The 23,495-nt window shown below is 34.1% G+C and overlaps 1 protein-coding gene across 1 annotated transcript; it reads right to left on the bottom strand.

Moving 5' to 3' along the window:
• Positions 1 to 1,517: 1,517 nt before the first annotated feature.
• Positions 1,518 to 13,305, bottom strand: LOC113708537 (subtilisin-like protease SBT5.6). Its single transcript, XM_027230999.2, has 9 exons — positions 13,154 to 13,305; positions 12,866 to 13,058; positions 12,599 to 12,775; positions 12,314 to 12,425; positions 10,738 to 11,299; positions 10,541 to 10,638; positions 10,100 to 10,457; positions 2,737 to 2,950; positions 1,518 to 2,306 (listed from the first exon to the last, which is right to left on the bottom strand). Exons 1-9 carry the CDS (start codon positions 13,226 to 13,228, stop codon positions 1,756 to 1,758), a joined length of 2,340 nt encoding a protein of 779 aa, XP_027086800.1. The 5' UTR covers positions 13,229 to 13,305; the 3' UTR covers positions 1,518 to 1,755.
• Positions 13,306 to 23,495: the final 10,190 nt, after the last annotated feature.

Genomic DNA, 23,495 nt, shown 5'->3' with positions numbered 1-23,495 from the left:
GACTAAGGATAATAAATTAAGAAATAACTAGTGAACTAAGGTAAGTATGATACTAAAAGTAAAGGTGGCCATGGGTTTTTTTTTTTTTTAAATATTTTTATATTAAAAAACTTATCAAGACGCTTGCACAATATCAATAATGGTTTATACTAAGTGCACATGAAAAGTCAAAACCATTATGTATTGGCCCCAAATTCATGTCAAATTATAAAGTCCAATGTTAAAGAAAAAAATTGAACTAGAAATCGAAACATTTTTTTTTTTTTTTGTAAGTGAGAAATCTTAAACCCAAAACCTCCTACTTACAATATTTCTCCCCTTATCATCCCTCCTCTTCCCAAGAATCAAACCCGTTAAAATACAAGGCATACTAAATACTAATAAAAATGGAGAAATAAATTTCTTTATCATATAGCAATATCACTAACTGCTATCATACATTGCAAAAAATGTATCTAGGAAATTTGTTATTTTCTTTTAAAATTGAAGAAACACACACATATGTATGTATGTATGTATGCATGCATATGTGTGCATCATATGTATGTATTTGCGCGCACACACACATATATATATATTAGACACACACACACATGTATATACGTATATGTCTATATGTATGTATACACACACACGCACACATGCATACAGACATATGTGCATATATGTATATATATGCACATATATATATATATATGTATATATGTATGCATACACACACACATGCATACAGACATATGTTTATTAGACACACGTGTGCACACACATGACACCAATGTTTATGTGGTAATGAAGTCTCAAATCTATAACGAAAATGTACTCTTTTTGAGTCCAGATCTCTAAAATAGCTATACCTAATACCAAGAATAGCTCTGCCCCTGCTAACAAGAATACTTAATTTAAAAAATTATGTTTTTATACCTAATAATTTGTAAAAGTACAAATTACATACATTGTTTTAGGTAATTTGATAACAACAAATATAGAAATAATGAATCATTTTAATGATAATTACAAGTATAATGCTCTAAAGACTTTAGTCCACAAATGAGTTTTTCTATATATGTACCCTAACGAAATGTAGCGCATTAGTGGTCGTGGCTCCACACATCCTCTTATATTTTTTACTAAATACATATGTAGTTACGTGTTATTTCTTGCTATATGAATATCATTAAGTACAGTTTATTTGTACTATTTACTAATAATACTTTTGTGAAGTGATGTACGAGCCAAGAAAATAGGGTTAAACAGCTTAAGCAATGACTAAAAATGTATTTAGAGAACAACAAATAATGAATTAGCCAATAAGTAATTACAAAAAAATTTATCTATTTTTACTTACAAAACTAAAGGAATTGATTTCAGTTTGTGCCCCCATTGAAAAAATTTTTCTGCTTCACCACAGCTTGAACGCTCAAAAGAGTGAACTCAAGAACAGAGGAAGGAAATAGGAAGATGGTGAAAATCTACTAGAATTCCTTTAAAATATGATACAGTATATTAACATAGCAAAATTACAAGATTTAACATAACGTTTGCATTCAACTGTATTGTTAATTATTACATGAAAACGGAAAAAGTAAAATATTGTCAAACAACAACTAACGCATGAAACTAAATAGTTTCAATTTCAATGCTATTAATTGAAACTATTGAGTTTCCAACCAATTTCTGAAGGAATTACATTTCGACTAGAATTTCAGACAGCACCATTTTATCCCTCCAAGTTCAAACTACAAAAACAAAAAGAAACTAAGAGAAGGCTACTGCAATGGGACTTCTAACGCTATAAGTACCATTACTATCCCTCCAAATGTACCATCCAAACCGGTACTTATTTTTGGCATTTTCACCAACACCCTCTGTACTTTCTGCTTGTACTCTAATGGTGAAACTTTTCTTCTCACCATATTGATTAAAATATAAAATAGGTGGAGAAATGGTGACTGAGATCCCAACAGGAGGCTTCACCGAAGAAAAGTAGATACTTCTGCTGCTGCCAACATGTGTTACTATTCTTTTTACCACCACTGTACCATTGAGTTTTGGAATAGCAACTGACGGATAATTGAGGTTGTGCGGTGGCGGTAGATTCTTAGGACAGCTATTGTTGCGAGTTAAGTTCTTAAGATTGTATCCAATACTGCATAGATGTAGAAGATAGTCTTCGTATGAAGCATCATAAACAAGTCCGGGATCTGCTGCCTTTGATGGCCTAAAATGACCTGATCCAAATAGGAAGGGATTTGCTTCCTTTCCAGATGCATCAGTTATTGGCTTACCCATGTTGTTCAATATTCCAGCTGCATCAGAATGTTGTAGCATTAGATGTATAAGAATGCAATTTCCAATTTGTATGTAACGTTATCCAATTCATATAACTTTTACAAAACATAAAATAAAAAAAAAAATCCTAAACGTGAATGTCTTTGTTGATGTATAAAAAGTGTCATGTTGATCAACATTTTGGACAACACCTTTATTCTATTGGATAGCATCACGGACTTATTAGTTCTGAATCATTAATTTGTGGGACGTCTCCTAATTTGCCACTAAAGTAATTTTCTGCCCCTGATTTCGTGAATGATTAGATTGACAGCTAGACATCTCTAATGACTTTGTTACTGTTAAACAAAAAACATGTCTGACGTGCATATTAATGTAGAATTTATTCTTATAAATGTTCAAACAAAGCATGAATGTAACAAGATCGAAAGCCAAACTAGTAATTACCTGTTGTCACGAGAGCCGATCTAATAGCAGCACTGCTCCAGGTTGGGTGAATGGCCCTCAAAAGGGCAGCTGCACCAGCAATATGAGGGCAAGACATTGAAGTTCCTGACAGAAAGTTATACTTCACCACCCGATGATCTACATCCATTTTTGTAGGGGAATCCCCCTCAGTCCATGCCGCCAATATATTCAGCCCTGGAGCTGTAATATCCGGCTGTAAATCAAGTATTGACCTTAGATGTCAGAATACGCATAATGTAAAATCAAGTCGAGATCATGATTTCTTCTTCTGCATGAATCAGGCATCGTAAGGGACAGGCAGACCATTGAGTTAAGCCAAGAAGTGCTTCTAAAATACTCTTGACTGCCTATCAAATTTGTCGTGATTAATTAATTTCCCTCAGTAGAACTTTTTTTTTTGATAGTGCGTTTTGATACAGCAAACATTTAACTGATTGCTCAAAGAAGAGGCTTACAAACTTGAAACATCCTTTAAACAGAAGGTTAACAGACTATTACTAAATTCTTAAAATGACAAGAGGAAATATGGGTATAAAAGAAAGCATAAATTACATATAACCCCCTATAGTTTTGTCTATTGCCACATGACCCCCTAATGTTTTAAAATGTCCACTTTTCACCCTATAGTTTTATATAAAGTGAAAACTTAATGGAAAAGAAAAATAGCCTATGTAACATAGTTAATTGAAATATCAATAATGCTCTTACTTAAATGCTAAATTAATCAACAGCTTAACTACCTTATATAAAATTATATAGGAATTACATGTATAAATGCAAAAATCACAATAGGATAGGGTGAATATTTATATTGTGAGGACTCGCAAAATTTACTTATTTAATTTTCTATTTCTAACTTATTTAATTATTTACTTGGCCATTTACTCCGAATATTATTTTCTAGGCTCTTTAGACCTAATTACATGGGTCTATAACTCAATTATATTTTTAAAGTGACTTGTTGCAAAATTTATTTTCTTGGAAGCTCGGTAAGTGAGAATAGTGAATACGCGTTTGGAGATAATAGCCGATCTGAGAGTACAATGAGTTTGGAAAATTGGAGACATGTACATTAGTCTTAAAATAGATATATTTATGTTTAAATATTTAATTATTAGTTAGTTATACTATCGTTATAAGAATTTCTTGGAAGTTTCACTTTATCGCGCTTAAATAGGAAGTACGCGTTTTTACGCCGCGATTAATTGAGGGACTTTAGACCATTATTTTTAGACCCATAAGGGTGGATAATAATAATATGAATGGAAGTGCATTAGAGGTTTTAGTGCACTAGTGAAACAAACTCGAGAAGAATCGAGCACGAGCATGAGCGCACGGGAAGAGGGTTGACTTCTGGACAAATTGTGGCCACACATTTTAGCTTCTCTTGGAAGCTTCATTTGCATTGCACACTCTCTCTCTCCAGCTCCAAACAGCTGTGCACCCTCAAGAGCAAAGAACCAAACTTGTTTCATCAATTTCTTCTTCATTCCTTGCACCAATCCTTCATCATTTCACACCAAAATTTGACAACACTTAGCTAATCACTTGGTGACCCATTCAAGCTACAAAAGGGGCTGCTTTCGACGGTTTTCTTGAGCATCTTAGGACCGAAAATTTTTGCTTGGTTCATCTAAGGAAGTACTTGATTATCCACTACTCAAATCTTGTCTTATGGAAGTAATATAACATTTATAAGCTCATGCATGCATGTGGGTAGCCTTATTTATGTTGGAAAATGGTGTGTGGGCTCTATGAACTCCCACTATGGTTGGATGGACTGATTTGTTATGTTTTCATGATATTAATGTTGGTTTAGTGCTTAAATTAGTGGAAATGAGTGATATTTTGGATGAAGGTTCAAAGGGGAGTGAAGGTGAAAATTTTTCATTTCTGCCCCAGTGTTGTTCGTGACCTTTAAAGTGATTTTTCGTGGTTCTAATGACTTGGTTATGATGTATATATGTTGTGTGGGTTCTGTAGAAAGTTTCATCAAAAAAATAATGTGATTTGATTGGCCAAATGATGTGTTTTCGGAAACCAGCAAAACTGGAAATTTTTCCCGCAACTACTCTGGCAGTGTTATTATTTTGGCTATAATTTTTTACTCCGATATTGAAATTGAGTGCCATTTATGGCACTGGAAACTAGACATTCCCAGATTTCCAACGGTATAAAATGCATGTTCTGATTCCACTTGAGCAGTCCGTACCAATCATTTAAACATGACTTTCCTGTTTCACGTCTACACTGGGAGCTCTATTTTGAGCAGTGAATTGATGCTCAAATGTGAGCTAGTTGTGGATAGATTTTGAGAATGATTTCTTTTAATAAATTGTAGAATTATGAATCTAGTTTTCAACGCCACTAACCATACTCAATTCGGAATTGAATTGAGTGAGTTGTGGCCGAAATTCCAAACTGATTAGGTGAATTCAAACCCTCTTTTGGCTAGTTCAAAGCTTTAATCTTTATTGGGACTTGTTGTTTCGAAATTCTTGGTGTTAATCACCTACCAAACACATCTTGGATGTTTATTAGATCTTGTCTACACCAATGAACCATGTTTGAGGAAATTTTCTTGGCCAAATGCTTGAAAACGGAAAAACGGATGTCCAAGACAGATTTGCCTTGGAACTTCTTAGAACTTTAGTGGTTTTGTTAACTGACTTTTCATGCGTATTTTTCTATGAAATTTTACATAGAAATAGCCCTTATATGGTAGTGTAATACTGTTAATTTTGGTGCCATTCCAAGTCCATTTCGATACTCGAACAAAATCCAAAGTTGGTACTTTAAACCTGGAAATTGCCTAATTGTCTCAAATTTTCAGCAACTTTGAGCTACTATATCTTGGTGCTCAAAACTCCGATTCTTGTTCTGCTTGTTATGTTTTAAACTTTGATTGCAACTCTAATTGAGTTTCAAATCTGAGAGGCTAGTTCCAATCTGTGAATTTTGCCGAATTTCCAAAGTTGGCGAAAAATCAACCCCAAAACTGCCTCGATAGTTTAAAACGGTAACTTTGAACCAAATTTTGAATATTTTTCGTTTGGAATCATGGAAAAGTGTAGTTTAGGAACCTTTAGTACTTTGGAAGAAGTTTCCAACGGTACCAAGTTTTCTAATTTTGGACTTGTAGTGAGTGAGATACGATTTTTTTCAAAAATCTCGTATCAAAGCTGAAATTTTCGAAACTTAAGGAAATGGAATTTTTTCGAATTCTCCTTTTTCCCTCGATATCACTTGAACATTTTACACTCGATTTCAAAGATGAAAACTCGATTTCTCTTGTGCTTTAAAACCCCACTTTTGAGCCTTGATTCGCGAGTAATTTAGGCACACATTCAAGATATTTTCTAGATTGTACAACTGTACAATCATTCATGATAATTGGGGGTTTATAAGTGATTGTTCATTATTAATTGTTCAGGCTCGCACGATGACCTTCAAGAGGATCCCGCGGTGGACACCTGAATTTCCAATGAAACTTCTTCTTTTGTTTACTTGGTGAGTGCCAAATATGTGAATTATGTAATATACATGATAAGTGTTAAGTGTTATCAAAAATAGAGATTTTGAAAATGCTGAGTCGAGTGTGTACTTTATCGCATTCGTTCTCATTTACATGATGTATACTTGAATTTCGTAACATGAAGTGACTTGTTAAGTGAACTTGCGTGACGTGTTTAAGTGTTACTTTATGCTATGATTGCATAAGTCGATTGGAGTGAATCTTCTCGACTCTTACATGTTCAGTGGGGGACGCTCAACTCTCTCATTGGCTAACCTTGGACTCAAGCCGGCATGGGATTGGTCGGGCTTCTTATCGAACCATGAGATCATATAAGTTTGACCTATCGAGAGGTTTTGCTTGGCATACTCGTGGAGTATCGCCTCATAAAAGTATTGCAGGCTCGGTGTGGTATGTAAGGTGAAAGGGGATCGTGTAAGTGAAGTTTCTACAGACTAAACCTACCCGATTGACGGAGTGTCAACTCGTGGAGGTTCATGATCGTGCAAGTGAAAAATAGCTCCTGAGAGCTTCTATATCCTTGAATTGTTTCTGTTTACTTTTCTAGCTTGAATTGTCATTTATTAAAATATTATTGCTCGACTTGAAAAATTGGGATTGTTACTTGAACAATGTGCCTGCATGTGTGTTATTGGCCTCACGAGCGTTTTTGCTCACCCCGTAAATTTGTTTTCCTTAACAGGGATGGATGAAGTGGAACTTGATGGAGCCCTCTTATGATGTACTTTTGTAATAGGATTTCCAATGTATTTGGCTAGACTCTTGGCTGTTCCATATTTTGGAATTGAATGTATTCTGGAAATCCGACGTAAGAATTGGATATTTGTTAAACATCATTAAGTTTGAAAGCTTCCGTGCTATTTGACTTTACCTTATTTGGTTGTGATGTCTAGTATTGCATTAAACTTGAATGGATATTGCGTGAGTTCTGGCGAGAGTTGGGCAGGCATCCTGCGGATACCCTTTGGTTTGCCTTAGGGAGAAATGGAGGCGTCACATATACAAATCATAAGGGAGTTACATGGAGATTAAGATTTTATCACACATGCTTTTAGAGTGTATTTGGTATAAATGCCATAAATGATTGTGTATTCTGTCTATTTTTCACTTTACAAAAAATCATAGGGAGTTATATGGCTATTTTAAAACTTTAGAGGGGTTGTTTGATATTATCTAAAATCATAGGATTTTATAAGTAATTTACCCTAAAAAGAAATAAATATTTTTTTTCTTTGTTTATCTTAGTCCTTTGAAAGAATTGATACCCCATCTTATTTTCAAATTTTGAATTCAAATGGCGTTTAGCACTAGAGATTATAACTAAGGACGTCAGGAAGGAAGCTTTGGGAAAACATAGATTAAAGAAAGGGATAATTTTAGAAACCTCCCTTGAGATTTCTAATAGTTTCACTTGACACCCTCAAACTTTAAAAATTTCACTTGGCTCCCCTAATTTGAACATTTTGTAACGTTTGAAGCCCACTCCAAAATACAGGGCCTGTTTGGCACTTGAGTTTTTACTCAAGTTTGTCTTATACTAGTTTTTTTACCAACTTTAGCTACAGTAAATTAAAAAAACTTCTCAAAAATTTTTACCTGCACATTTCAAAATACCCAAAACACATAAAAAAAAATCCCTTCTCCTTTTCTTGTTCTTCCTCCCCCATCCCAACCCACCACCACCTCCGTCGCCAACCACCACCTCCGCCGCTAGTTCCGGCATCGAGCACCTCTTCCGATGTCGGTTTTCTTTTTTTTTTTTCTTTCTCCCTCTCCCCATCTTCCTTCCCCGCCATCCTCCCTCTTTGCTCGATTTGATCCTCCCTTTTTTTTTCTCCCTCTCCTTCTCCTCCCTACCCTTCCCCTCCCCCTCTAGCTGATCTAGTCGCGAGACCAGATCGCACCGGGAGAGGGTGAGGGTGGGGGGGGAAGGGGAGGAGAGGGGGAGAGGGAAAATTCCAAAAAAAAAATCTGTTGCTGCTTTGTCCAGCAAGAGAATGAGTGGAGAGGAGAGGAGAGTGAGAGGAAAATTGAAAAAAAAAAAAGTTTATGTTGCTATTTCATCTGCCAGGAGGGACGGAGAGTTGGCGGGCGAGGGAAGGGGGATGGAGAAGGGGAGAGGGAAGGAGAGGGGGAGAAGGAGAGGGAGAAGAGGGGTGGCGGGGGAGGGAGAGGGAGGAGTGGCAGGCAGGAGATGGGGAGAGAAAAAAAGCAAAAAAAAAATATTTCTTTTGCTGCTTCATTGGCAGTTTCGGGAGAGGGAACAGGGGAGGGAAGCGGAAAGGGAGGAAAGAAAAGAAAAAAAAAAGAAAAAAAAAGAAAAAAAAAGAAAAAAGAAAAAGAAAGAAAGAAAATGGAAAGGAAAAAAAGTTTTTCATCTTATAAAGTTTTTCTATAACTTCTACAGTGATCTACAATAAAGTTTTATACAAACACTCAAAAAACTCACTTGCCAAATGGGGCCATAATATTAAAAAACTCATTTTGGGAGAGAGAATACAATTTCATTCAAAATTTGCCATTTTATTATGATTACTTAATTATCATTAGACATCAAATTTATCTCTTAATTTTTGTAAATTCATCAATGCAGCTCTTTAATGAAAATTTAAAAGTTGATAACAAGATAAAAAATCTTTTAATAGCATGTTAAGTGTAACAATACAAACAAGTTCATATGTAATTTTTAGAATGTTGTATCTTTTTACTTTTCAAGCCATCGATTTGGAAAAAAAATTGGAAAATTCAAAACTATGTAAACAATTTATAGAACTTCTTAAATTAACTCAAAGCATTTTATAGTAAGAAAACATTATCTCCGGAAATTGCAAAACCTTCAAATAAAAAATTCAAATATTAACTATTGGTATTTAAAAACACACTATATTTTGCCCAATCAAAATAAACCTTCATACCTTTTGTTTTTATTTTTCATTTTTTATTAACATGCTCACAATTTTGGTAATAAAAAATAAGACTATAAAAGGGAAATTTTGGAATGAAATTATATTTACTCTCCCAAAATGAATTTTTTCATATAATATTTTAAAATGGTTTGTAAATGATACAAAATGTTTAAAGTAAAGATTTTTTAAAATTTGAATGTACCAAATGAAACTATCAGAAACCTCATTATCCGTTAAAGAAAAGGAAAGGAAGTCTAGCCGGCACTCTCGATTCACTCAATTGTTCTTTGCAACTGGAAATTGAGTGTAATTTGGAACTCAGATCCAAGAATCTTGTGTAACCTTGGAGGTCGTTAGTTATTCTGGTATTGTATACGCATACTTAATTGACAGAACAACTTTTTACCTTAAAAAGAAAAGTACATTAGTTTTGTTTTTCTAATTCCAAACAAAGTAGAAGGCAAGGTGCTGTGAGATTCATTAATTTAGTACGCAATAAAATGCAGTACATGGAATACCAACCAAACCATAAGCTAAGGCTAAGTATTTGTAATGCAGACAGTGTTTTAAAGGAGCGGCTAATGAAGTAAAACATCTACATTAGAAGCACAAATTAAAGCAAAAAATAACAATCAAAGCATCCTTTTCTGAAGTAGTATTACTAATGAATAAGAAAATGTCACGGCAATGTATGATGATGTAAAGAAAAGTAATAGCAACGATGTTCAAAAATCTATATGATGACATGGTCTATGAGTGAAAATGGATAAACCTAGTTAACTTTTTTCAATAGATTACTAAATTCTTTAATTATGGTCCAATTTTACTGTTGGTAACTTATTCCTCCTTAATTGATTACCTGAATATTAAAACTTACTTATAATAAGATGACTTGACTTACCTTGAGAATAGCCTCTGATACAGGGCTTGGACCTACACTGGTAAAGCCAGCCATGTGTGGTGCTGGGATACCATGGATTACTGTATCAGCTGGTGTAATATACGCGGTTGCATTCTTGGTAGAATCTATGTACTTGAGAATTTTGGTCGCATTTCGACAACCAACTGCAATAGATGGAAGAAGATGACAATCAACTGATACATCCTCTCCTAGCGATTTATTGTTTCCAAGTATGTAACCAACTCCTCCTGCTCTCTTCACCTCTGCTCCCTTTCCAACTCTTGTTCCGTTTCCTCTAAGGCAGAACACAATCTTTCCTTTCGCCTTCTCAGGAGAAAGCGAACCGGGCATGCATTGACTGCAAAGTAATGGAGATGAAAAAAATATAGGAGTAACTCACATAACACCAGGTTAAAGATTTAACGAGTACAAGGATCTTACTCTAATAAATCTTTAGTCACATTAGGATTAACAACTTGACCGGCACGAACTAGAGGATACAACTTCCTTTTCAGGTGGTAAGGAGATATTGACTCGCCCTGATTTTCAGCACAGTGAAAATGAAATACTCCATCAAGATTTGCCATGTATCTGCGAAGCAATTTAGCCAATTAATTATCCTGTTTTTCTAGTTTTACCTGAAGTGTCTCTCCATTTCCAAGTTCCACAGCTGCAATAAATTTACGATCTAAACTACTAGCACTAACTGTAAGGATCCAGGGCGCTGTATTCCTTATTGAATAGGAGGCCGGGCCGCTGTTTCCAGCACTGCAGGCAGTTATAATATTGTTCTTGACGGCATGAAGTGCTCCTATTGCAATCGAATCCTTGCTGAAAGGCGTAGCATCATATGATCCAATTGAAATGCTTAACACATCAACCCCATCCTGAATGGCATCATCAATTCCTGCCAACATGTCTGCGTCAAAACATGAATTCCCTTCTTCTTTGCCTTTCTTTGGAGTTGGCCAGCAAACTTTGTAGATTGCAAGGCGTACAAGGGGTGCACCGCCTGAGGCTGTGCCACGGGCAAATCCACCAAGTGCTGCAACATTATGAACCCTACGACCTCCAACTGTTGATGCCGTGTGAGTTCCATGTCCATCTTTGTCCCGAGGGGAGCGGTAATCCTGTGTTCGGTTTAGAGGGCCGTAATACTTTTCATACCCTTTAACGTAGTACCGAGCACCAATTATTTTCCTGCAATATTGAGAAGAATTATATACAAGAATTAGTCCAGAAATTCCCAAGAATTTCTAGTCAATCACCGTACTAAACAGTGCCTTCTTGATTTCACCAAAGGCGAATTACAATTAACAAACGTAAAGTAATCCAAGAACTACAAAAACAAAGGAAATGTGTGATCAAGTTTTCAATAATTTTCATAAGGAAATGGTAAAGATTGAAAGGTGACGTCGGTGACAATTTTGTGAATTTCATGCTTTTCACCCAGCATATTTTAATGGCTTTAGAGGTGAAAACTTTTAAAAGGAAAGGAAGGTAGAACACTTGCAACTCGTGACCAGCTCAATTTTCAAGACTTTAGTATATCTAGGTATGGACAACACAAGCGAGTTGAAAACTACAATCTTGACTATGTTATTTGATGTCAATAATTTTTGGTCAAAAGTTACTTCTATAAGTTTGGCATTGGCCAAAAGTTGGGACTGCGGCCTGGTAATGCCTTGTCATTTTCCAAATTCGTGTTGATCTTGTTCATTCTATCACTTTTCACATCTTTGCAGGCCTATCAAATAATTTAATAATTTGGCACAAAATAATAAAAAAAAAATGAAGGTTGATGTTGAAATGCAGAGACCATACAAAAAAAAATGAATAAATAAACTGAGCATGGACTAATAATGTACTGCACGGAAGGAAGGTAATGAGACGGCAAAGGAAGCAGCCAATATTAATGAATACCAGTCAGATAAATTTTTTGTTTGATCGAAATGGACAAGTTTTAGGCTTGTTAGACAAATAGACCATGCATGCAAAGACAATTTTTGTGGGACAATTTACTGGCCCAACGTACGTTTCTTTTCAAAATGTTTCTTGATGATCTTGAAAATGCCAAAATGATGACCTGTTTCTCGGGCAAAATTATGGAGGGATGGGATCCTTTCTTGCCTGACCAAATTTCTTCAAAAGAAGATAAAAGAAAACTTGACCTAGTGGCAGAATAGCCAAAATACGAAAGGGAAACCCACTCACCTGTTGCAGTTTGATGTATTGAATTGATCCCCAGTTTGACAGATCCCTTTCCATCCTTTTGGAATAGGTCCCAACCCTTTATCCTTGAGGCTGTAAGATTCTGGCCACACCCCTGATAAAAGCAATATTCTCATTTCAAACAACAAAATTCTAGTTGAAAGAACCACAAAACATGTATTTTATCAAACTAAGTTACCACGGTCCTAAAAAATCTTTACACTGACATTAAAAAGATTCATCCTGTGAAAAATTTTAAACTTCTGAGATTAGCATTCAAAAACTTACCACTATCTAGCATCCCAACAATTACATCTCTGCCAAATTTAGCTTTCACTAGCAAGTCATCCTTGTCATTAGCATTGAATTCGTTGAGCAGCTTCTCCACTCCCGCAAATTCCCAAGACCTTGTGGTATGCAAAGAGTACTCCTGGCTCGTGAACACAGATACCACTTCTTCCCTTCCTGCAAATTTTCATTCCATGTTCATCATTAGTTTTTTTTCATAGAAAAGAGCGTCAGATGAAATCAAGAATTGGGATTAGTCCTGCTTACCGGAGAGTTTTTCAGCTTCCTCCAGTGTCAGCAAGGCCGCGAAGCCATTGATGCTGTGCTTATAACTATAAAGAAGAGAAGACCTTGCTTCTTCCTCAGATTCTTTCACAGATGAGAGATAAGAATGATGGTTCTCTTCAATTTCATGCTGTGTTTTCTCTCCGCTGTGCTCTCCGAAGTATACAACATAAACCTGAAACCATCAATGAATAATTTGGCATAAGGCTCACATTTCAGTCTTGCCTTTAAGTTTTCACACCCAAGATGAAGTAAATAATATTTAAAAACCTGTTTTTCAACACATGAGGCAAGGACAGGTATCAGCAGGAGCAGTAGAAAAGAGGATAGAGGAGATTTCTCCATAGTGCAGAATTTTTAACCAAATATTCTTAGATATTTATAAGAATGAGATAGAGTTTCCTCCAAAAGAAAGAAAGAAACAATGGGATAGAGTTGAATCTAAATGGACAAAATATTTTCGCTTTCAAAGATTAGAATCTACAAAATAATTCAGCTTTCAAAGAGTAGAATCTGAATAAAGAAAATAATTCAACTTTCAGATCTTGTGGTCCTATATATTATTCCCATAGATAATTTTGACTCGCATAACTAACAGACTAGAAGGAAGATACGAGCAAGTGTAACGCTGCCATTAGGACTCTATTTCGATCGGTAGTCGGAGACAATTGTTTCTTGATGGTATCTTTTTTAAGATAATTCCGTCAATGAAAATTACTAATGCTGTTAATTATTCCGTTAATTACCTTGCTCTCTTCTTGATTGGTAAATTTGCTTCCCTCAATTTTTTTTTTTTTTTTTAGCAATTGTTGATTTTTATCAAGTGATACGCCCAAACTAACCTTCGACAAGGACTCCATTGGCCTATGTACACATTTTTCCAATCACTATATATGCATATGCAACTGGGAACATTATGCTAGTGAAATAGACAAACCCAAGTAGTTTCTGACTCTACAAGCAAGAGAGAGTCGGGGAACTATAACATTGCCCCTCAGTCTACTCTCTTTCACTCGTGTTGCACGAGTCTTCTTTTTCTTCGACTTATTTTGTTTTAGCCTTCTTGATACTTTCTTTAAAGTTTTCATATTCTTCATCTCGAATCGATTTGATTGCAATCCTTCCATTGGTCTTATCCCATGCACTTGTCCTTCAATGACTCTCAAATTCCTCCTAAACCCCCATTGCTTTCGCCTCAAATTGGATCACTAGGCTTCTCTTCAACCTTTTTCATTGTGGACCAATCTTCCTTTATATCTTCAATCAATCACAACAATTGCTTTATCACTCCACTTTGACTCTTCAATCGTGGAGAAATTTGGAATTTCCACTCTTCTTCCAATGCAAGTGGCACTTGAAGATCCCATGCTTCTTCACTTTGTACCTTAACCTCATCACCAATGTTTTGAAAACCGGATCGGACCGACCGGTTGAACCGCGAACCGGCCATGGCACCGGTCCGGTTCAATGCCATAGTTGACTTTGTCAGAAAATCGATCAAGAACCGGTCGAACAGTAAAAATTGCGATTGAACCGCTATTGAACCGGTTTTCAACATTCCTCTCTTTTTTTTTTTTTTTTTTTGCAACTATCAAGATTTGAACTCAAGACCTTTGTAATAGAAGATCAATGTATTAACCGTTGCACCATCACATCCTATTAGTTTTTTTTGATAACTTATTTATATAAAACAAACACTCATATTTCTTTTTTCCATTTTTCTTACAAAATCTCATCCTCTCATGGCTCTTTTTTTTTTAATTTTCAACTCTCTCTCTCTCTCTATCCTCTTTTTTTTTTGTCACTCCCTTTTTAATCAAACCTTCTTATTTTTAATTTATTGATGTTTTCTTCCATCTTTTAATTTTGTTTTTGTCCATTAAATTGAAAAAAGTTAAAAAAGAATTATTTTTTTAACCCCAATTATTTAATGCTACAACCACTCACTTTTATCTCATTTTTTGTTTCTTATCAAGTTTACATTTCTATTTTCGATTTTCTTGATTTCCTTCGAACTCCAAACTTCCTTTTTTAAATTGCAATCTCTAAAACGTAAATTAAAATTTAAGTTCACAATATCTAAATTTTCATAGACGTGAATTTTGTATAATTTCAAAATATTGTGATATTTTTGGGTTGGATTTAGATATAATTGAAATTGAGATGAAATTTATTTGTTTTAACTTATAATTTAAATTTTTTATTTTTAAAAAATCCAAGTTATTAAAAAATAGTAAACCTTTCATCATATAAAGTATTAAATTAATCCATTACATGTCTCATTTTGTACATATATATATATATATATTTATATAAATAATTTTTTAAAAAATTCATTGAACCAAGGTTGAATCGGTCCGACCGGTTGAATCTTGACTCTTTCACTTCACCGGTTCAATTAACGGTCCGGTTTTTAAAACATTGCTCGTCACTTGTCCCTATATTTCCTCCTCCTCGATCATGTGGACAATCCAGTGCAAAATGTCCTTTCTCGATCGTTACAATTATAACATCAATCATTTCGCCTTCGATCTCTAGTGCCATAATACTCATCTTCATCTTCTTCTGTTCCCTCTTGATGAGGGTTCCGTCTTTACCTTCTCTCACGGCCTTATTGCTCCTTATCTTCTTTGTCAACTTTAGATCTCGCCAATCTCTATCTTTGATCCTTGCATCCTCTCTTTTTGGCAAGGAGAGCATCTTCTTCATCCCTTACAACGGTCCTGGCCCTTCACTTTAACAGAATAATGCCTTACTTGATCCTTGATTAAGCTCTGTTTAATAATTTGATTCAGTACTTAAATTTAATGAATTCAGATCTTAATATATTTAGACCGTTTGATAACTAAAAATTAAACATTTAAATTAATTAAGTAACTCTGAATTTCTTAAGCAAAACTTGCTCTCAAAATTAAATGATAAGCTATTCACTTATCACTGAATGTGATATACGTTTAAATGTATTAGATTTAATACTTAACAATTTAATAATTTAATGGCCTCAGATTTCACATTTTAGATTTCAAACTTGAATTTTATTAAACGCAAGTGAATGTAATCCCAAACTAACATGTGTTTTAACGAAATTTACTCATATTTTGTACAATGGTCCCCGACCATTTACTTCGACAAACAACTTTTTCAGTCCTTGATCAAACATCCTTGCGAAAGAGCACCTTAAACTAAACTTGACAAATAACACTCGAACAATTAAATATAAATTAAATTACACCAGAATATTACAATTGTGGGACAAAAATCAACAAGCAAACACACAATACCAAAGCACTAACTTACTAACACAAACGCCACGCTAGGGAGACAAGCCAGTTTACCTCACCTCAACAAGGACTCCAATGTCCTGTGTATACTAGGCATACGTCCGTTATTCCACAAATGAAGCGGTGCACATTTTTCCGATCACTGTGCACATGCAACTGGAACATTGTCGTGAAATAGATAAACGCAAGCAGTTTCTAGACTCTTCAAGCAATAGAGATCGGTAAACTCTAACAGCACTTGGCTTCCCTAGTTGATCGTATTGAATCTCATTTTTCAGGGTTTCTTTTACATTTTTTAGTGTTTTCATGAAATAAAGAGTTCCTAACTCCAACCTTTTTGTAGTAATGAAGTCTCGAGTCTATGAAAGTGTTAAATTTTTTTTTTTTTTGGAAAAATCATTCAAAATACCCCTCGTATTTTGTTAAATAAAATTTTCCTTCTTTACTCTTGAAATGTTAATTTTGTATTCCTTACAAATTTAACTCAATAAAATTTAGTCTCAACTTAGGTTTACAAACCATTTTTTTAGCCTGAAATCATCCATGTAACTTACGTGTGATCATTTTTTTAGATAGAAAAAGGTCAGTCCCACTTATTTAGGTGCAAAATGAATATAGATCGGGTCGAATATTACTTTTTAAGGAGAAAAATGAATATAGCTTGGATCAAATTCTACATTTTTTAGAAGACAAAATTAATATGGATCAGGTTATTTGTTTAACTACAAATGATATCTAAATCTTGTTATCCTTAGAAAAGAACCATATGTAAGTCACATGATAGATTTAGGGCAAAAAGTGGTCGGAAATATAAGTTATGATCAAATTTTGCTGATTAAAGGATGTGAATTAATGCTTTAAAAGTGAAGGACGAAAAATTTATTTAAATAAATATAAGGTACATTTTGAACAATTTTCTTATCTTGTTTAGCGTATTTGGCTTTTGCATACTAAATTATACCCCTTTATCTTATTTCTTGAAGTCAAAGAGCTGCTGAACATTCTTTTTAAATGAGTTTATGGGGGCACGACCCAATGTGAGGCAGGCTATAAGACCTCGAGGCCAGGGCACCGGGGAATGTGATGTGATGCTCTCGTGACTCTCGTTGTGTGCTCGCTGAACAACTCCATTCTGATGAGACGACTCTTTGCACTTGTTAAATCTAAATGGTGCATAATAGTGCATTCTTTTAGTCTCAATGTAACTTTTTTCGTCCTCTATTTTCCTTGGTCGAACTAAACCCTCCTCTAGTACAAGTTATAGTAAAAGTAGTGAAATTTTTAGACCAAAAATATCTCTCATGTGTAGTTAAGAAAAAAGAGAGAAAAGAATGTACTGTCTATCTTATACTTCGGTTTCCTCATTAATAAAAGAAGAAAGTTTTTCATGATTTTTATTTCCTTATATCTAAGTACACTTAGAGATAGGAAACGAAACTAAACTATATTACTAAACTCTGAAGTCGCCCTTAAAAAAAGTCACTCTGGTGGTGGTCGGAGACTGCAACATCCAAGTAAGAAGTTCTCGGGGGCATGTAGATGTTACTCATTGACGAACAAAAAAAAAAAAAAAAAAAACAAAGATAGGGCAGATCGAGGGGGCCTTTAAGGCATACTACGCCCGCAGCAGGTTGAATATGACCAATTTACGGACCTAGTGATGAGGATACCTTTTGCACGCCAATTATGACAGAAAGCAAGACAAGGTGAGCAACAGTTAGTCAAAGCCAACCGAATTAGCACTCAGTAATTTTTGAAGGTGATGCTACTACTGTGATAAAAAAAAACACTCAATTCTCGTGGGGATTTCTCCCCATAGATACGGCCCCATTCTGGATGATGTTTGATATCTTCTTCACTCGCAGCCTTCTTTTGTTCTAGTTTGGCTGCATAAGAATGCTAATACATATGGCTGCTTATCACATTCTTGCTAGACATGCTAGAAATGGTATTTGTCAAAAGGTAATTCGTATTTCACGCACCTGCTCTTTCTTCAGCCGACTCTTATCATTCATCATTAATATTGACATCATAAAACCCATGAAAAATATGATCGGTCATGGTACAGATTGACCTTCTGGGCGCAAGGACTTGTATTAGAATACAATGTCACATTAATACACAATAAGTCAAAAAAACATCTCATTCATACAATATATCAAATATTTTTTAAAAAAATTATAGTAAAATTTTTTTATATATATTGCTACAGTAAAATTTTTCAAAAACACTCCAAAAAATAGCTAATTCAAACGGAGCCCAAGGGTAAATTATTCATATACTAGTATCTTAGGTTTTCCGTTTTATGCAGTGCAGAATTTAATTTTCTTACATTGTTGTGCTGCTAAAAGCCAGGGTTGGAGGAAGTAATACTAGCAAAGTTTAGTGCAGCACAAAAAACCAATTTTGGTCCTCACAAGGTTTTACATAAAATGTAGATTAAGTTGAACAAGTTTTTGTGTAGAGTGGCCTCAAGTTCAAATAAAGAGGTGATGGTTTGCAGTACTTTTAACTAGTTTTACTTTGTCACTAACTTCCATTTAGGCATTTTATACCATTGTAATATTCTTAGGATTTTAAAAATCTGAATACTGTCTACATATATGTGTTATATGTATGTGAATATGGAAACATATTTAAGGAAAATTTTCGAAATTATCTTTGCTAATCGTCTATCACATACTTGCAAATAGAATGGAGAAGCGGTGAAGGAAGAAGAAAATTTTGACACAAAAAAAAAAAAGTAAGGAAAACAGAAGGAAGGAGAAGAAGACCAGAGGAAGGTCGTATATTATTATTGGAGTATAGCATTGGGGTAGCTCTCTGGAGGAGTGGGTGGAAACGTGTTGGAGTCCTCCTGTCATACATCTTTTCCCTCGTATCCTTTTTTTCTTTTACTTTTTTCCCTCCAGAAACTCATGGCATTTCCCTTGTCCCCATTTACCTCAAAGGCTTCTGCTTTCCACATCCCTCAGGAATCCAATCCCCCTTGTAGCCTCCTGCAAAAGCATCCTTCTCTATCCCTTCTTTCGAGATGCAAAAATATGGAGACCCTCAAACAAATCCACGCCCAATTCATAAAATTCGCGTAATAATTCTGTTGAAATGCCTTGAATCAGATCTTCGACCTTTACTGAACTGTTCGGGGGTCTCGCGATCCGTTTTAGATATCGTATCCGTTTTAGTTTGGGTCTCGGTTTTTTAGGCCTAATGGTCCAGTCCATTTTGGTTATTTGATTGTACATATATACCTTATATCCATTCTGTACAAATATATCTGATACATTCCAAATCCTAATAAAAATCTGATTTTTCCAAATTTGTTCTTGCTTGTTCTTGTTTGTTCTTCCGTTCCGCTGCATCTGTTTTAACAAGTTTATTAACTTTTATCTATTACTATATCAAAAGTATGATGAGTTTTGATATTGTAAATTATAAGTACTTTTTTATCTTAGTTTTTGTTGTACCCATTTTACTCCCCATCTCTCAATTAGAGTTATTACATTTTACTTGTGGTAGTAAATAAAAAAAATGAAACGTTCCAAATGATTAAATCTCAATAATAACTGTAATTAAAATGAAAAACTCCCTATTAAAACTATTTAGCAATCCTTACACTCCACCTCCAATTCTTGTCCGTGCCAAAGTTTCTTACCCAAAGCAATTTCTTACTCGAAATAATGTCACGAATTGCATTAGCCATAATTTTAAGATCGTAAAAAAATATTAGTATACAAAAAATAGATGCTCTTAGAATAAAAGAGAAATATATAAAAAGAAAAGAATCTACATTCATTTGGAGAATCTTGACATGAATATCGCGAGACAATTGTATAATGATGTATTTTTTATCAATACGAAGAAATACTAAAAGAAAAGCAAAAAATAAAAGAATTCAACTATTTCTATCAATTAAACATCCATTCAAAACTAAATAACCAATCTAAGATAATTAAGTAGTACAAATCATTTACATTATTTACTAACTTCAATACCACTTAGAAAAAATATAAATAATCCAAATTCAACAATGCACCTCACATTATTCAATTCGATTTCACAAAAAAATTAAAAAGTTTAACTCAAAAATATAAACTAGAATAATTAAATGTTCATGCAAACTTGGATAGCAGCACTGTTCATATATTTTGTTCTTAAATAATTAATTTATTCTAATTGTACAGTTGCATTTCATTTGTCCTAACAAGGAAAGATAACATTCAAAATGTTATGGCAAATAACATTCAAATGTTGACATAAATTTTTTTCATTTGCTAAAATTTATTGATTTCATCAGAAACTTAACCATGGATTTTATTTTTAGGTAAAATAAGACACATGCAGACTTTGACTGACAAACGAGCTTTCCAAGGGGTAAAGGAAGAGGTGAATGTCGAGAAGATAATTACAATGACAAAATCTAACAAACTAATTTGTTTAATCCAATACCTCTCCAGAAATTGATTTTACAGTTTAAGTCTTTATTTTGCTAATAATTATGAATTCTATTTATAACTAGGTTCACACTTTGACATGTATACATGTATTTCCTGTTTAACAATATCTTTTGTACAATATGAAAAACCTAATATTATGATTTAATAGTAAAATAATTTGAGTATACAATAACTTTGGTGAAACATAATTGTATTAAGAATTGTTTATCAAAACTAAATCCATAATTTAATAAAAACCTCAAAATAAATTCGCAAAAAAAGAACGCTCAAATAAATTCAAAAATCAATAGATCAAAGAGTTCATATTTAGACAGTCTTTATAACAACAACTGGTTAAAAAATTGAAAATAAAAAATATTTTATTATCAGTTAAACAATCAAATTTCACCAAAAAAAATTATGAGAGGTATTATATTTAGGTTAATATAATCATGCAAAGTACGTTGATAATAGAGTGATTTTTTTCACTAGCTATTTGGATGTATACTACATATGCATGATATGAATTTCAAATTTGAATTCATGTTGCGTGGCATATTATAAACCATTATACATTGATAGTATATAAAAAAAGTTATTCAGAAAAAGAAAACCAAAAACAAATGATCGAATAAAAATTTCATGAAGAATAATATATCATGCTTGGGCAATAACAGGGTATCTGTTCAAAAAAACAAAAAAAAAATAGCTTTTTCAACGTGTGTATTCAAATGGTATCCCACATTTATAAGTGCAAATTTATACTTACGCTACACTTAGAAGTTAGAACATGATATTTAAAATTTAAAAAAAAAAAAAAAAAAAAGCACTGCAGACAGCATCTCGTACATTTGATACTAACCTCAATAATGCTTTTCAGTTTTCCCATGTTTTTTGCTCACATTTGTAACTAAACTCAATAGTTTCAATGCTATTGTGTTCTATATTTATTGCTATTGAGTTTCTGTACAATTTCCATTGATAGAGATGCACTTTAAACCACAAGTTGAAAAATGAGTTCCAAAAAGAAATAAAAGACTAATAAGAAGTAAGCCAATGCTACAGCAATGGGACTTCGGACGTTGTAGGTGCCAAAACTATCCCTCCAAGTGTACCATCCAAACTGGTACTTGTTTTTGTGCAAAATAATATGCACCCTCTAGGCTCTCTGCTTGAATTGTGATGGTGAAAGTTTTCTTCCCACCATATTCATTGAAATACAAAATTGGTGGATAAATGTTTACTGAGACCCCCAAGGGAGCCTTCACCAGAGAATAGTATACACTTCTATTGCTGCCAACGTTTGTCACTGTTCTATATATCACCACAGTTCCTTGGAGCTGTGGAATAGCAATTGACGGGTAATTGAGGTCGTGTGGTGCAGGTGGATTTGTAGGACATGTAAAGTTGGGAGTTAAATCCTTGAGATTATACCCAATACTGCATAGATAAAGAAGATAGTCTTCATAGGAGGCATCATAAACTAGTCCAGGATCTGCTGCCTGTTTTGGCATAAAATGACCTGATCCAAATAAGAATGGATTTGCTTCATTGCCAAATGCATCAGTTATTGGCTTATCCTTGTTGTTCAACACTACAGCGCGCAGCGGTTGAGGGATTGGCTTTGAGTTGCTAACTTTCCCACTGATTGGGGTCGATTCATGCCCGTTGCGCTGCACATCCTGACTCGCCCGGGAAAGCTGTATGAGGCCATCGGCTTCCCTCCGGTTTGGTGTACCGGCACGGGTCCAAAGGGCTTGGGTCGGGGCATATTCCGGGCTATCAAAAAAAAAAAAACACTGCAGCTGCAAGTACGTAATATTGCAATGTCAGACAAATAACAAATCGTTTCTAAATTGTATGCTGCGTTAGACAAATAACATTTGCTTTTCTCTGAATCATATATATGCTAAGTGATCCAAATGGTACAAAACAAAAGTTTGAATAGTTTTAGTTTTTTTTTTTTTTTTTTGGTACGACAAATATACAAAAAAAGTGTCAAGTTTAGCATCATTTTTCATACAGACTGAATGAGTGATTGCAATATTGCATTAGATAATAGTATCACCAATACACTTCAAAACACGTTTCATCATGCAATTTTAGTTGAATAATTAACTTTTTTACTAAACCTTGAGCCTAAGTGGCAAATAAATAAAAGTTAAGATATTGAATCATCACAAATAGAATTTTGAAGCACAAGTGTTAGCACCCTAATACTGTGATCAGAATGAAAATGGAGCAATGACCCATTTTATCAAAGCTTGCCCTCTGCTTGGTGCCATGTTTAGAGCTTCAAAAGCAAAGGGGGAAAATTAAAAACTTACAAATACTCTTTTAACTTCTGAATCGTGAATTAGCTAACAATTATTGTTAAGTTGTGTTTGCTATTAGGCCAAAAATAAAAAAAATAAAATAAAAGTGAAGCTAAAAGGTGGTATCCTATATTTCTTGTGAGATGGAAAGCCAAACCCAAATCATATTGATCATAAGCCACGTTTGCAAATAAATTTTTTGCGTGTTTGTCTAAAACTTTATTATAATTTACTGTAAAAGTTGTAAAAAAAAATTTTGAAATATATAAATTTTTTGATATTTTGCAGTGTATAGTTTAAAAACTTTGAAAAATTTTTTGAAATTACTATAGTTAAAGTTATTAAAAAACTTGTAACAAATAAACTTGGCCAAAAACTTATTTGCGATCTCTTGAACTTGAGTACTTGCTTGCATCTGATGCATAGTAGGACATAAGGTATCCATGCAAGGTATGAACTTTATCCGAAATCCTATACATTGAATTCCTGCCTTAGAATCTTTATCCACATCTGACCACTTGTAGATTCTAACAAATTATACCTTTACTGCAAAACAGGAGGGACTATGTAGGGGACTAAA

The sequence above is a fragment of the Coffea arabica genome, chromosome 9c, assembly GCF_036785885.1.
Source record: "Coffea arabica cultivar ET-39 chromosome 9c, Coffea Arabica ET-39 HiFi, whole genome shotgun sequence".
Taxonomy (NCBI): Eukaryota; Viridiplantae; Streptophyta; class Magnoliopsida; order Gentianales; family Rubiaceae; genus Coffea; species Coffea arabica.
Note: the sequence above shows the minus strand (reverse complement) of the source record. Positions and strands in the feature narration are given on the sequence as shown.

Bases quoted from the DNA above. Each gene is read 5' to 3' on its own strand.
- LOC113708537 (XM_027230999.2), bottom strand. From the start codon at position 13,228: ATGGAGAAATCTCCTCTATCCTCTTTTCTACTGCTCCTGCTGATACCT. The intron at 12,776-12,865 runs GTAAGCAGGACT...GAAAATTTGCAG, and splicing joins GGAAGCTGAAAAACTCTCCG to GAAGGGAAGAAGTGGTATCT. The intron at 12,426-12,598 runs GTAAGTTTTTGA...TGCTTTTATCAG, and splicing joins TGTTGGGATGCTAGATAGTG to GGGTGTGGCCAGAATCTTAC.